General features: G+C 38.4%; 1 protein-coding gene across 5 annotated transcripts in view; it reads left to right on the forward strand.

The window, feature by feature from the left end:
• Positions 1-541: 541 nt before the first annotated feature.
• The window catches only part of LRRC40 (leucine rich repeat containing 40), a 48,662-nt gene continuing 33,550 nt past the window's right edge, over positions 542-15,653 (forward strand). For 2 of the 5 annotated variants that reach the window (XM_038541676.1, XM_038541678.1), the window contains exons 1-3: positions 542-709; positions 903-977; positions 14,592-14,773. In XM_038541676.1, coding sequence (XP_038397604.1) covers positions 559-709; positions 903-977; positions 14,592-14,773 — 408 coding nt within the window. In that variant the 5' untranslated portion in view covers positions 542-558. Of the gene's footprint in view, positions 710-902; positions 978-7,172; positions 7,283-14,591; positions 14,774-15,653 lie in introns of those variants that run through there. The other 3 variants (XM_038541679.1, XM_038541680.1, XM_038541677.1) reach the window with 3 other exon arrangements.

A 15,653-nucleotide genomic window follows, 5' to 3' on the forward strand; every position in this document is an offset into this window, starting at 1 on the left:
CCCCGGCCCGGAGCCAGGCCCCGGCCGCGGCACCGACGGAGGCGGCGGGATTCGAACGCGGGTGTCGCGGGCTTCCGGGCCCGCCGGGCTGCTCGGGTCCCGGGAGGCGGAGGCGCAGGCCCAGCCCCCCCCCCCCCCCCCCCCCCCCCGCAGGCCGGGCCCGCGCGGACCGACGGCCTCGGGGCTCCCCCGCCACACGCTGCGGGCCGCGCCCAGGTCTCCCGGCTGCGCGCAGGCCCACGACCGGGCCTCCGACCACGGAAGCTCGTCCCGCCCCGACGCCCGCGGCCGCCGCGACCGCCCAGACGGCGAACCCGCCCGCCGCCGCCCGCCGCCGCCCGCCCCGAGCCCGTGAGCCGCACTTACTCGAGCCGAGCGATTTCCCAGACGCGGGGCCGGCGCCGGCAACGGGAAGGGCTCCTCTACGCGGCAGCCCGGGCGCCGGCGGTGACGACATCGGGGCCGCGCCGCCGCCAGCGAAGGCCCCCGCGTACGGCCGGCGGCGCCTGCGTGACGCGTCACGGGCGGGGCTGCGCGTGCCGGCCCGAGCCTCGGAACATGTCGCGGCCGCGGGGCGTGGCGGGCCGCGACCCGCGAGCGGGGTTCCGAGCCGAGCGGACGGACGCGGGCGCCTCGGTGCCCCAGGGGCTGTTGAAGGCCGCGAGGAGGAGCGGACAGCTGAACCTGTCGGGCCGGGGTCTCCGCGAAGGTGAGGCGCCGAGGTGGGGCGGCGAGGGGCGGCCGGGCCTTCCCCTCCCCCGCCTCCCCCAGCCCTTGACCCCCCGCGGCCCCGGGGCTCCCGCGCACGCGCACTGCGCGGCTCCCACGGGCCCCGCGGCGAGCGGCGGCTTTTTTTTTTTTTTTTTTTTTTCTTTTTAACCACTGTGTCGCGTGTAGAGTAGACGGAGCAGGTGAAAGGGGCCGTGATGGTGATGTAGGCTCCGCTCTGCCTGCAGAAGCCTCTAATGCCTGGAAACGTAAGTGTCTTACAAGCACGGACGCCGACGCGCGTCGGTTCCCCAGACACACGGTTTCCCGCGGGACCCTCCCGTGCGGTTGCGGTTGTTTTGTTTTTGTTTTTTTTTTTTTTTTTTTTTTTTTTAATCTGTTTGATCCTGTACTGACATTTATCACCACCGAATGTACGTATTTGTGTATTGTCCTCCCTGCCCTCCCGCTACGATGTTAGTTTCGGGAGGGCAGGGAGCTTTGTTTCATTCATTGTTGTATCACGAACACCTCCCCCCTCCCCCCCCCCAGAAAAAAAACAATGTGTGTGCGGTTCATAACAGACTCTTATTAAATGTTGGTGGAGGGAGTAAGTGAAGGAATATTGAATATTTTCCAAGTAGTAAGTGATGCGCCGGGTGTGGAGGCCGAGAAAATTAAGGCCATTCCGCCTTTAAGGTCAGCGTTAGCACAAGCAGAGCCGTCTCAGGCCCCCGTGAATGGGAGCTGCACTCTACCTTACTGCAGTTAAACTCCGTATTACAATGAGAACAAAGCTCAGGATGCCCTCGGCAGGGAATCCCAATATCAGAAAGACAACAACAACAACAACAACAACAAAAAGAAAGACGACAGAGCTCAGAGAATCCGGTATTAGATCTTAAGAATTAACTCCCCCACCCTTTCCCCCCATATTGGAATGGGGGAAAAAAAAATTCCTCCACCGCTTCTGAAAATCCCCTAGACCAGCGCATAAAACACCCAGCTGTAACCCACTTCGGGGTCCCAGCCCCTGCTCTGCTGTGTCGGGTGTACTTGGACCCAAGCTCGAGCTTGTAAATAAACCCTCGTGTGTTTGCCTCAGTGTCGGCTCCTTGGTGGTTTCTCGGATTCGCAGTCTCGGGCACAACACCGGAATGTACTTTTGAATTGGCCTCGGGTGGTTTTGTCTTTTAAAAGTCCAAGGGAGGGATCCCTGGGTGGAACAGAGGTTTGGCGCCTGCCTTTGGCCCAGGGCGCGATCCTGGAGACCCGGGATCGAATTCCACATCGGGCTCCCGGTGCATGGAGCCTGCTTCTCCCTCTGCCTGTGTCTCTGCCTCTCTCTCTCTCTGTGTGACTATCATAACTAAATAAAAAATAAAAAATAAAAAAATATAAAAAATAAATAAAAGTCCAAGGGAGCAGATGAAGTGGGTGTGTGTCGTATTTCCGTGAGGGGGGGGGTTGGGGAATAGAAGTAGGAGAAGCACATGGCATTTGTAGCTTACATATCAAAAAGAAACCCTTGTTGCCGTAAAGTACAAGGTGTTTACCTAGTTGTGGCCTTCGACATCTGTCTTTCAGCCTTGGACGCCCAGCCAGGGTAAAGCGGGGCTCTATGTAGGGCCTCTTGGGGGGCCATGCTCCTTAGTTACCTGCCTTTGCTCATATAACTTTATTTATTTTTAAAGATTTTATTTATTTATTCATGAGAGACACAGAGAGAGAGACAGAGACACGGGCGGAGGGAGAAGCAGGCTCCATGCAGGGAGCCCATCGTGGGACTCGATTCCAGGTTTCTAAGATCAGGCCCTGGGCGGAAGGCAGGCGCTCCACCTCTGAACCACCCGGGCTGCCCTCCTGTAACTTTATTCATTTAAATATTTATTCATGACAGATACACACACACAGAGAGAGAGGCAAAGACACAGGCAGAGGGAGAAGCAGGCTCCATGCAGGGAGCCCCACATGGGACTCGATCCTGGGTCTCCAGGATCACACCCGGGGCCAGAGGCCGCGCCAAACCGCTGGGCCTTTGGGGCTGCCCCCTCCTGTAACTTTAAAATGCATAATCTCATTGTACCTTATTTTCTCATTTATAATGTGGTAGTGATGACTGGACCCGCTCAAATTTAAATGAGATAATACACACAAAGTACTTGGCACATGAAAACTACACCATAAAAACTGTCATTATTTTTACTGATGTCACTATTGACATTTAATAGGCTTCCTAAATGCTTTCCTGGATTTCTTTAAATCTCACACTCTGCATCAGTGTCATCATCAAGAGTTTTCTTTTTGAAACCCGGATCTTATTATGTCACTCACAGTATTTAAGGACTCCCCATACATAACAAGATTCTCTATAAAGTTCTTGGGACAAACATACAAAAACCTTTTGAAATGTTGCCCCATAAGTATTTATAAGGCCCTCCCATCTTTTCTCAGAATCCTACACTTTAAAAACAGTGGCAGTAATGAAAGATTATCTTCCGCAAACAACTAATCTTTTAAAACATAAAACAGTCTTTTAGATTGTAGAACAACAGTCTCTTTAGAATAGTTTAGGTTTCCAGAAAATTGAACAGATGGTACAGAGCCCCCATGTATAGCCTTACCCCAGTTTATAGCTCTCTCTTTACTAACATCTCGCATTCAGTGGGACATTTGTTACAGTTAATGAACTAATATTGACACATTATTATCAAAGCGCACAGTTTATATTACTGCTTTCTCTCAGTTTTGTACAGTTCTTTGAATTCTTTGAGTTTTGACAGAAGCGTAATGCCCTGTATCTGCTGTCATGGTATCATTTAGAACAGTTTTACTGCCCTAAACATCCTGAGTTACACCTGTTGGTTCAGGCCAGCTACCTCCTCTCTGCTCCTGTAGCTTTGCCTTTCCCCAGAGATCATATAGTTGGAATCCCAGAGTATGTAGCTTTTCCATACTGGCTTTTTTCACTAAGCAATATGCATTTAAGATTCCTCTGTGCCTTTTTTGGCTGGATAACTCATTTCCTCTTATCCTGAAATAGTAGTATATGGTATGGGTGTACCATTTTCCTTTTGTATATGTGCTGCCGAAGCGAGCACTATCCATTTACCTTTTGAAGGACATCTTTGTTGCCTCCACTTATTGGCAGTTATGAATGAAGCTGCTGTTTGTGCTCAGGTTTATGTGTGGACATAAATTTTCACCTACTTGGATGTAAAGCTAGGAGTGCCATTGCTAGATCCCATGGTAAGACTGTGCTTAGCTTTGCAGGAAACTGCCAGACCGTCTTCCGAAATGGATGTACCATTTCACATTCTTAACAGCAGCGAATGAACGTTCCTGTTGATCCACATCCTTGCCACCCTTTGGTATCATCCGGTTTCTGGAGTTGAGCCCTCATGGGAAGGATGTAGTTCTATCTCAGTGTTGTTTTACTTTGCTATTCCCTAATGACGTATAACGTGGAACATCTTTTTATAAGCTTGTTTGCTCTCTGTATATCTTCCTTGGTGTGGTGCCTGTTCAGATCTTTTGTCCATGTTTTAATCGGGTTGTTTGTTTTCTTAGTGTTGAGCACGATTGTCCTCTGTCTTTTTACGCTGCATGTCTGTTCAGTTAGGGTTTAGCGAATAAGTGATACACAGAAGGCGGCCAGTGGCCTTTTGGATTTTTTAAAGTCTGTGTTATATGAAGACGTATAGTTGAAAGGTACATGAGTGTTTTTGTTTCTGACATAAAGTAATTGCAGAAAAATGATTACTGTTACTATTTTTTATTAGTCTATACATTGTTGTATTTTTAAAGTTATACTCATTTTTTAAAAGTCTTTTTGGGTTGCCAGGTGGCTCTCAGTTAAGCCTCCGACTCTTCGGCTCAGTGAGTCATGATCTCAGGGTCATGAGATCCAGCCCCAAGTCGGGCTCCGCACTGGGCATGGAGGCTGCTTAAAGATTCTCTTTCTCCCTCTCTCTCCATCTCCCTCTGCCATCCCACCCTTGCTTGCTCTTCAAATAAATAAACAAAAATTAAAAAGTTCATTTTTATCTTCAAATATTATTACATAAAATTATGAATTATGTTCAAAAGTGATAACCAAACATGGCTTCTTTCTGAGTGCTATTAATATGTACGAGGTATCATGAGATATTTTATAAAAAAGATATGAGATAATAAATATGAAAATGTTGGAATTCTGTGGGGAGTTACAGATACTAATTTAAGTCACATTTGTTATACACCTGCTGTGGTTTTCCAGATATTGTGCGAAAGAAGCAAACTAACACTTCAAAGAATTTATAGTCACATAAGCATTTTAATGTTTGATTCAAACTTATTTATTAAGAATTGCACTTGCTAAATAACATATACTCATGTTGTATTCTTAAGTCTTACCTCCATGTTTATGCAGTAATTTAGAGGTATCTGTAATGTACACTCCTGTCCATTATTCCTACATTGGAAAAATAGAATCTAGCCTTTAATTTTGTTGTATATAACCCAAAGGAGTTAAAATTCTGTTAATTCTTTAGCTTAGATGATGGTCTCCTTGAATTGATTTTTCTTAGTGGAAACTCTAAGAATAGTGAGACATTTTATTACCGTAATAAGGTGTTAACTGGTACCTAGTACGCATTTATTTTTATCTGACATTGAAAGGGGTACTCTTGATGGTTTTACTACCCTTTCTTTTTGTAAGCCATAGTTCTTTTATGAACGCCCATTTATCATTTTCTTCTTTATACAAGTGTCTGTTATAGAAAAAGTACAAGCTATAGGAAGCAAAAAAGGGAAAATAATCATTCAGGGTTAGTCACTTGATATTTTGTAGGTTTTTCTTCTAAAGTTTTTCATGTGAATAGGATATATAATTTATCTTTTGTTCTTTATTACTTAACAAATTTAGCATTGTGCACAGTCCTGCTAGACTTCTGTTTATACATTTTTTTGGTGTCACTTGAAAAATCTGATTTTTAGTGAATATAATATTTTATGACTACTATAATTTACTTAAACATCTGAATATTGTTGGCAGTTTTAAAGTTATTCTTGAGTCAGTTCTATAACTTACTGACAAAGGTGTGCTGAAATAAAATCACTGTTCATAACTAACTTCAAAGAAATATTAGAAATATTCTGAAAATTTTTAAATGACAGCTTTTTCCGAGCAAGTACACAAAAATATATATCATTGTTTGGTTTAGTATGGATCTTGCAGCTTTCTCATTGGACCAAGTAGAAGAAAGATGGAATTTAAAAGGAGGTATTGATTGTTGCCTTGTGGTTACATGACATTGGTAGAATAGTAGCGTAGAAACTGTTTTTTGGGTGATACATCAAAAACTGAATGAAAATAAAAGGTATCAGAGTTTGGAACAGAAGAATGCTGTATATTTTAAAGGAAACCAAAAAAATAAAAAATAAAAAAAAAAATAAAGGAAACCACATTTTGAACTGACAGGAAAAATGGTAAGTGGATAATTTACTAAACAAACCAATTAAATTTGCTTGGAAACCATATTATTTAAAAGGGCAATATGAGTATAAGGCTATCTTTCTTACTTTGAAGAGAGCAGTTTTGTTAGTTTCTATTTGTAGAAGTAAATCAATAGGTCTAGGGTGTCTAGGCCTCAAGATGTTATGCCATCTGTTTTAAGGTACTGAGAATTTGCCTTATTCAATTATGACGCAGTAAAAACCGTAACATAAATCGTGTATTTCCCAAGTTTTAAATAACCATCCTTAATCTATATTAAGTGTCTTCTGCTTTACTATTTAGCTTAATTCTGTATTTTGACTACTGTTTGTCTTAATGGAATAACAGCTAATAAGAATTAACCAAAGTATCAGATTTTAGTAACAAGTTATACCAGAAAGAAACTATTGAGCGGATCATCTAAAAAACATTCTTAGAAATGAAAACAATAGGAAAGTGTTTTAATCTGTATATCATCGCAGAATCTTGAGGTAAAAATTTAATTTTTAGTATACTGAAAGCCAGGGAAGTCTACTTGTTTGGATTATAAAACAAGGAACAAGATGGTTAATTGAAAGTGCTATTCCTATTTCTTGATCTGTTGAAATAGTTCTGAACCTCAGTATTGCAATTTCTTGAGTAGTATACCTCAAGTTATTATCAATGCCAACATTTGCTTAATACATTAGTGCAAAGTTAAACTTATCTCTATATTAATATGTTCATTTACTTGCATTTTAGTATGGTTTCTTGAGTAGGAGAAGGAAGGGGACGTTGGTTAAGTGAATGCCATCTATCGTAGATACTGTCACAGGAGAAGTACAGATTGGGAAGAATGGAATTACAGTTTCAGTGAGGCTTATCTTCACTATAAAACTGAATGTACCCTGACATTAAAGTATAAATTCAAGCTTGTTTTTCTCTTAAAGTGATTGGTAAATATGTTTCCTTTTTTATATGTTAAACATTGTTTCATTTTTTCTTACAGCATCCTGCTGGACTTCCAGGAGTTCTCTTCATGCATTCTAATATAACAATGACTCAAGGGTTCTAAAACACAGAGACTATCCCTGTGCACCAACTTCAAGCTGAAACTGAGTTAATGCCTTCTATGTAACTGTTTAATTTTGCTCTAGAGTATATATATATATATGTGTGTGTGTATGAGTGTATTTGTTTCTTAGTAAACTTTACATGTAGTCTGAAAGTGACACTGAGGTATTACGGATTGTCAGTATGGGATTCTTTAAAGGGGCCATTGGTTGCCATGAATAAACTTGTGGAGAAATTTGTAATATTTGTCAGTGAGCTTTCTCTGATCTTTTACATAGTGCTAGACTTACTGGTTTATTCTTTTAAAATCCTCATAATTGGGTAAATCGTTTAGTGAATGGTATTTGTAGGATAAGCTGTTATTAAAATATTATTCTGCACCTAGCAAAAGCCTTTTTGTATTATTATTGCTGCATCCTAGCATTTAAGTTACTGTGGGACCCTCTCATTTAATCAGCAAGGAAGTTGGTAACCAGAGATGTTAGATTACTGGTCAGTTTGATTTGTTGCACAGTTTAAACCAAGCCTTAGTTCTTTGACTCTTTCATCAGTCATACGTCCATGATGTCATACTGTGTATTATAGTTTAATATATTTACAGCCTTTTAGAAGAAGGAGTCTACGTATACTAGGGATATAGATCTTAATAGAAATGATCATGGTTTTCTACTTTAAGGAAATATCATGTACTAGGGTGATCATTATATTAATGAAACTGTTCAAAACCATCAAAAAAGATTTTTAAATCTCATGATTTGTTGCTCCTGTAGTTTACCGTGTACACATTCTTTCATCCTTCATGTAAACATCATTTTAAACATATTTATTTTTTCTCTGTTTCTTCCCTTACCCACTTCCAAGTATCTTCTCCAAATTAGACAGTTCTCTGCAATCAAGCCATCTGTAGTCCCCATTTCTATAATTGGCTATTGTCAGTAGAATAAAGAGTAATAATGCCAAAAAATCATGCAAAGAAATCTTTTCTCAGTCTTTGTTAACAGCCATTCTGTTCGTTGTAGAAGCCCCTAGTCACATATGGATATTTAAATGTTAATTAACCAAAATTAAATAAAATTAAGAATCATGTTCTTCAGTTACCTTAGCCACATTTTAAGTGTTCAGTAGCTATATGCCCCTAGTGGCTACTGTATTGAATAGTGCAGCATATAGGATATTTCCATTATTGTAGAAAATTGTATCTGGTAGTATATGAAACAAGTATCATCTTGGGAGAAATATATGTGTGTATGTAGCTGTATGTATGTATGTATGTATGTGAGCTTATGCATATATATACTTCACTTTGTTTATTCATTCACTTGATATGTACATATGAGTATATGTATACATACAATTACCTTGATATATTATATTACATCATCTTTATTTTACTTTGAGTACCGTATTGGGGTATAATTTACAATGTGTGCATCCATTTTAAGTGTACTATTACTCAGCAAGTATATGTGTGTGTGCGTGTATATATATATTTATACACGCACACACACATATATATACATACATTCAATTTTGTAAATTGCTACCACAATAACAAATATAGAATATTCCCAACACTCAAAAAGTTCCTTTAAGGCCCTTTTTTTGTCAACCTCACTGCTAGTTCCTCACAACCAGTAATCTGCTTTTTGTTAGAATAGATTAGCTGCTTCTAGAGTTTCATTTAAGCAGAATTACATTTGCAATTTTTTTGTTTTAGGTATCTCTTGCTTAGTATGTTTTCTGAGGTTCATGTTATTTATATCAGTAGTTTTCTTAAATTTTTCAGTAATAATAGTCCATTGTATGTATATACCTCAATTTGTTTATCCATTCACCTGTTGATCACCAGGGCTATTATGAATAAAACTGCCATGAACTTTCAAATACAGTCTTTGTGTAAACAGGTTATCATTCCTGTTGAGTTACATACCTCAGAGTAGAACTGCTCAGCATGTAGTGATAAATGTGTATTTAACTTTGTAAGAATTTACCAAGCTTTTTGCTCCTACTAAACAGAGAGTCAGTTGTTCCAGGTCATTACCAACACTTTGTATTGTCAGTCTTTTAACATTAGCCATGCTTGTGGTTGTGTTGTAATACCTCCTTATGGTTTTATTTATTATTTCCTTAGGTCTCATAATGTTTAGCATCTTTTCCAACCGTTCATTGGCCATTTGTAGATCTTTTGCCAAGTGTTCAGATTTTTATTCTATTTTTAAATTGGGCTATTTGTTTTTAAATTGTAAGACCTTTTATATTTTGGGGATACAAGTACTTCTCAGATATCTATCCCTATTGATATGCAATATATTTTTCCAGTCTGAGGATTAACGATTTCTTTAGAAAAATATAATTTTTTTAATTTCGAGGAAGTCCAATTTATCTTTTTTTTTTTTTTTTCCTTTTGGGAGTTGTACTTTTTCTGTAGTAAGAAATTTTATCCATCCAGAGGGTGTGAAGATTTTCTCCTCTGCTTTTAGAATTTTTATAGCATTATCTCTCATATTTAAGTCTATGATCCATTTTGAGTTAACTTTGTCATAAGGTAAAAGTTGAGGTTCACTTTTTATTTATATGAATTTACAGTTCCAGGGCCATTTGTTGGAAAGACTATTTCTTTCTTATTAAATTGATACTTTTGTTGAAAGTGAATTGACAATATATAATTGCATGCAATTTTCCTGAACTCATCTCTTCTATTGGTTTATATATCCTTATACTAATACCACACTGTCTTGGCAAGCTCTATGGTAAGAATTTAAATCAAGTGCCGTTAAGTTCTACAACTTTTTTCAACAGTTTCAAAAGTTACTTAACCTGTTTTAGTTCTTTTCCATTTTGATAATATGTTTTAGAATCAGCTTGTTAATTTCCACAGAAATGCCTTCTGAGATTTTGATTAAGATTGTGCTGCCGGGGGATCCCTGGGTGGCTCAGCAGTTTTGGCCTGCCTTTGGCCAAGGGCACGATCCTGGAGTCCTGGGATCGAGTCCCACGTCGGGCTCCCGGCATGGAGCCTGCTTCTCCCTCTGCCTGTGTCTCTGCCTCTCTCTCTCTATGTCTATCATCAATCAATCCATCAATCAATCAATCTTTAAATAAAAAAAAGATTGTGCTGCTGAATCTGTAAGTCATCTTGGGGAGAAGTGACATCTTAATAATTAGTTTGTAATGTGATATATTTATCTGCTTATCTAGACCTTCTCTAAATTTTCATAGCAATATTTTATATTTTCATACCACAGGTTTTACATATATTTGTTGAGCTTAACTTTGAGTATTTCATGGTTTTAGATGCTGTGTGTTATAAATCTTTAAGCATTTAAAAAACATTTTCATGTATTGATTGCTAATGCTTAGAAACACAGTTGATTTTTGTATGTCTGGAATTCTGTGGACTCTCTAAATCCATTCCATCTTTTTTTTTTTTTTTTTTTTAATAGATTCCTTAGGATTTTCTACATAGGTGATCATGTTGTTTCCTAGTAGAGACAGTTTTACTGTTTCCTTTTCAATCTGAATGCCATTTATTTGTTTTTCTTATTGCGTTGGTTGGGACCTAGAGTGAAATTCTGAAGTAGTGATAATGGGCGTTCTTGTCTTTGGGGTGCCTGGGTGGCTCACTTGGTTAAGTGTGTGCCTGGCTCAGGTCATGATCCCAGGGTCCTGAGATTGAACCCTGAGTCAGGCTCCCTGCTCAGCAAGGAGTCTGCTTCTCTTCCCTCTGCCCCTCCCCCCTGCTCATGCTCTTTCTCATTTTTACTCTCACTTGCTCTCTCAAAAAAATAAAACCTTTAAAAAAAAGCACTGAAAGTCTTTACCATTATAAATGATGTTAGCTATATGCTTTTCGTTTTTTTTATTAAGATTTTATTTATTCATTCATATGAGAGACAGTGATAGAGGCAGAGACATAGGCAGAGGGAGAAGCAGGCTCCCCAAGGGGAGCCCTATGTGGGACTCTATCCTGGGACTCTGGGATCATGACCTGAGCCAAAGGCAGATGCTCAGCCACTGAGCCACCCGGGTGCCCCACTCTATGCTTGTCATAGAAACCCTCTATTAGGTAGAAGGAATTACTTTTGATACTTAAGTATTTTGAGTGCTTTTATCTTGTTGAATTTTGTCAGATTTTTTTTTTTTCATTTCTTGAGAATCATTGGTGTCTTTTTCTGTTAATATGATAGATTGCATTGATTGATCTTCAAATGTTAAAAGAGTCTTGCATTCTTGATACAACTCCCACTTGGTTGTGATGTATTTTTTAGATGTAGGTAATACATTTGTTACGGAATTTGGGGCCTATAATCACTGGGGAGTTTGGATTATAATTTTTTTCTTTTTTTTTTTTAATGTCTTTGTTTTTGGTATCAGGCTAATGCTGGCTGTATAAAATGATTTAGGGTTTGTTCTTTCCTCCATTTTCTAAAAGACTCTATGTAGAATTAATATCATTTCTATTCTAAATGTCTGCTAGAATTCACCAGTAGAAGCCATCTGGGCCTGGGGTTTTCTTTGTTTTAAATACTTAAGTGGGAATATTTAAAATAGCAAATTCAATTTCTTTAACAGATGCAAGGCTACTCAGGTTTTCTACTGCTGTTGTGTTTTTCCCGCCTTTCAAGGAATTTGTTCATTTTATTTAAGCTGTTGAATTTATAGATGTAAAGTTGTTTATAGTATTCCCTTATCCTTTTAAACATCTGTAGGATCTAAGGTAATATTTCCATTTACAAAGAACCAGGTATTGATTTCATTGTTCTTTATTCTGTTTCATTGACTTCCCCTCTTTATCTCTTTGCTACTGTTTACTTTAGGCTTAATTTGTTCTTTATCTGGTTTATGATTGTAGCTTAGATCGTTGTAAATGAGATTATTTATGAAGCAATACTGGCTATGAGTTGATAATTATTAAAGGTAGGTGGTGGATACCTGGAATGATAATTCATTATACTATTATTTAAATTTATGTATATATTTGACATTTTATATAATACTTTAAATATTTACATAAAGCAAATGAGGGGCTCTTGGGTGGCTCAGTTCGTTAAGTGACCAACTCTTGATCTCAGCTCAGGTCTTGATCTTAGGGTTGTAAGTTCAAGCCCTGTGTTGGCCTCCACACTGAGGGTAGAGCCTACTTAGTAAATAACACATTAATAAACCTTAATGCATAGTAACTTTTCAAATTTATATGCCTATTGACATCCATTTTTACCTGATAGTATCTGTTTCATTAATTGGTAAGCTACTTTTAGGCTGGCTCTATAGAATTCCTCAATAATTAGGACTTTTTAAGAATTTTAGTGGTTCTTCGTGTTTATGGGTGGGGGAAGAAAAGTGACATGAATCTTGATGGTATAAGCTTTTGAAGACATTGTGATACCTCACGAATAATTAAAGGGGAAAGAATGAGCAATGTGTCAGTGTTTATGGAAAAGCAAATTGATAAATGTTCAGTAACAATATAGTATCAACAATTATCCATCCTTGATCAACTATCCTTGTTAGTTCCCACAAGGACAAATTTTGCTAACAAAAAAATCTAAAGTAATTTTAAAACTAACATTTATTTAATGTAGTTAATGGGTAACATTTTCATTATGTTGTGTATAAATTTCTTGTGCTCCCCGCCTCCCACCAAAATTTGTTATTACATTATTTTTTAATTATTATTATTTGAATGTACCTCTGTATAGGTGTTAGAGAAAAAATAGATGCATAAATAAATGCTCTACATATCTTTTTAGGAGTAGAATTGTGCATATCACATAGCTTCTCTGTACTTTTTAGTGTGTGTTTTGTATTGTTTTGTCTTGCCTTTTTTGTTCTGTAACTTTTTGTTGGTGACTTAACCTGTATGGCATATAGTAACTTAATTTTTTTTTTCTCAAGTGACACTGCTATTTAGTCAAATATATAGAGCATCCCCATTTCTGCTTACTTGTGGTGTCAATCAATTCACATGCTAATCTGAGTTGATCTGTGTTTCTTATTCCCACTCAACCCTCCATACCTATATACCAAAATAACAATAGTAATGGTAGCTATACTAAATGATACGTTTTATACGTTTTAACACAGAAGCTTATAGTTTCTGAGTCTACTTACATTGTGTAATATTCATATTAGCTAGAGATCCAGTGGTAGAAGTGTAAAGAGACTATCTAAGCAGAGAGAGGTAGGAGAGGAATATTTTAATCCATTCTAATATGAATACAGGTACCCCATTTTTTGAAGAAGTATAAATCTCATGACTATCAGAAGCTTTGCTTGGCTTCTGTAGAACCATTGTATCAGATTAATAATCCTGAATTGGACTTCAGTGTTCTGAACTTGAAACTTTGACCACACCTTTTCATTTAGTCTCATTCTAAAATCTTAACCTAACACTGCAAGGTATAACCAGTTGTTGCCTTGATTAATACCTGCTTACAATTCTCAATTGTACTAATATGTAGTTGTACTTTTATGAAGGAATGAAGGACTCTAAAATAGTTTTGCTGCAATGCTATAGCAAGTTTTAACACCTCCTGGAGTTTCAGATTTTATAGTGGTGAACCTGGACTCTCCCTGTTCAACTTGTATGGTCTTACTTGCTATGTTTAAGAAGTTACTGCGTTTGCTGCAGTAAAATTCACACAATACTGTGTGATAAGGAAGAAACAAAATTTTATGTCCGGTAAAATAGCAGCTGCCAGAATTAGTTATGCCTTCCAAATGTCCACTCCGAGTCAAGACATACAGCTTTGCCGGTGTTTGAATCCCATTTCTGCTACTTACTAACTGTATGGCCCTGGGTAAATTATACATCCTGTGCCCCATTTTTCTTAAAATGAGAATAGTAATAGCTCCTAATTCACAGAGTCGTTACACGTTTTAAATGAATATGTTAGAAAATTGCCTAGTATTTATAAATGTTAGCTGTTCTTAGCTATTATTATTACCAGTGCTTCCTCAGTATGTGCTTCTGTTATAAACATGTGACATCACCTCATAAATGTTGATTTCCATTTTTATTCTGTTGGTGTAATGGGAGAGTCCCTCCTTTATCCGTCTTCTAGATCTACCACAACGTGCTGTGCAAAGTATACATGTAGGCCCTATAGTTGAATGAAGCTACAACTGAGATTTACTATATAAAATACATACCACGTTCTGTTTTTGAATAAAATCAACTTTAGTTGTAACTCATTGCTATTAGAATTTTTTAAGTGTTTTTTTTTTTTTTTTTTTTTTTAACGTTTCAGAAATTGCTTTTCGATAGATAAGCCGAATGGTTGTTACAAAGGTATGTCACTTAGTATCTCACTTCCTGTTTTCTTTCTTTTTGGTGTGCTGGTGATGGAAATAGTGCCTCAGTGTGTCTGGAGAATAAATGTGGATGTTCCCGAGGAAGCTAACCAGAATCTTTCGTTCAGTGCTGCCGAGCGGTGGTGGGAGCAGACAGATTTGACCAAACTCATCCTATCCAGCAATCAGCTTCAGTCGCTTACAGATGACCTGCGACTCCTGCCTGCGCTTACTGTTCTTGATGTACGTTGACCAATGATGGGTCATTAGTTGAAGAGACTCCAGAGGTCAAGTTAAGCATCGATATGCAGAAAACACATGTTTAATTGATAGAATACAAAGAGGAATAAGTTATTGGTGGCCATAGCATGAGGGTTCCGAGTGCACATCCTAACATCAGGCTTCTATTCTCATTGGCTGTGTGACCTTGGGAAGGTTACCTCCTTGTGCCTCAGTCTCCACATCTATAAACCACGACTAAGATTACCTATTTTTAAAAATTGTTTTTAGATTTAAATACATTATTGCATGAATCTGTATTTAACAAGTGGTTGCTGTTGCTCATCTTATTTTGTATTGCAGTTATTTTTCTCATTATTCTAGACATGAAAGCAATACTTGAAATTACATTTTTTTTAACTTGTCTTCAACACTGACTTGAATTATTGAACTTAAACTTTTGTGTATTTATTCAAGGACTATTTTTTAGTCTCATTTAGTCTCATTTTTTTAGTCTCATTAGTGTGTTTATTTAGACTATTTAGTCTTGTCATATTGTCAAGGAAAGCATGAGTAGTTTGTTGCACAATCTATGGAGTTCTGATGTACTTAGGAACATCAGAAATCTTGTAGTTCATGTCTGAAAATGTTGACTCTGGTCAAATTTCCAGAGAAGTTTTTATTTTCTTCATTTGTAAAATGAATGGATTGGCTTAGATGGTCCCTAAGGTTCCTTGTACCTTGAAAATAATATGAGAACATGAGAGGTCCCCCTCCTCTTTCTCTCCCTTTTTTTGATATGTTGACATAAATCATACTATCAAGTGCTATTAGTTTTTAACCCTCTTAAAGGTACAGCTATGTTTTTAAAATATTAGTTTTTAACCCTCAGTGAGGTACAGCT

The sequence above is a fragment of the Canis lupus genome, chromosome 6 (assembly GCF_011100685.1).
Source record: "Canis lupus familiaris isolate Mischka breed German Shepherd chromosome 6, alternate assembly UU_Cfam_GSD_1.0, whole genome shotgun sequence".
Taxonomy (NCBI): domain Eukaryota; kingdom Metazoa; phylum Chordata; class Mammalia; order Carnivora; family Canidae; genus Canis; species Canis lupus.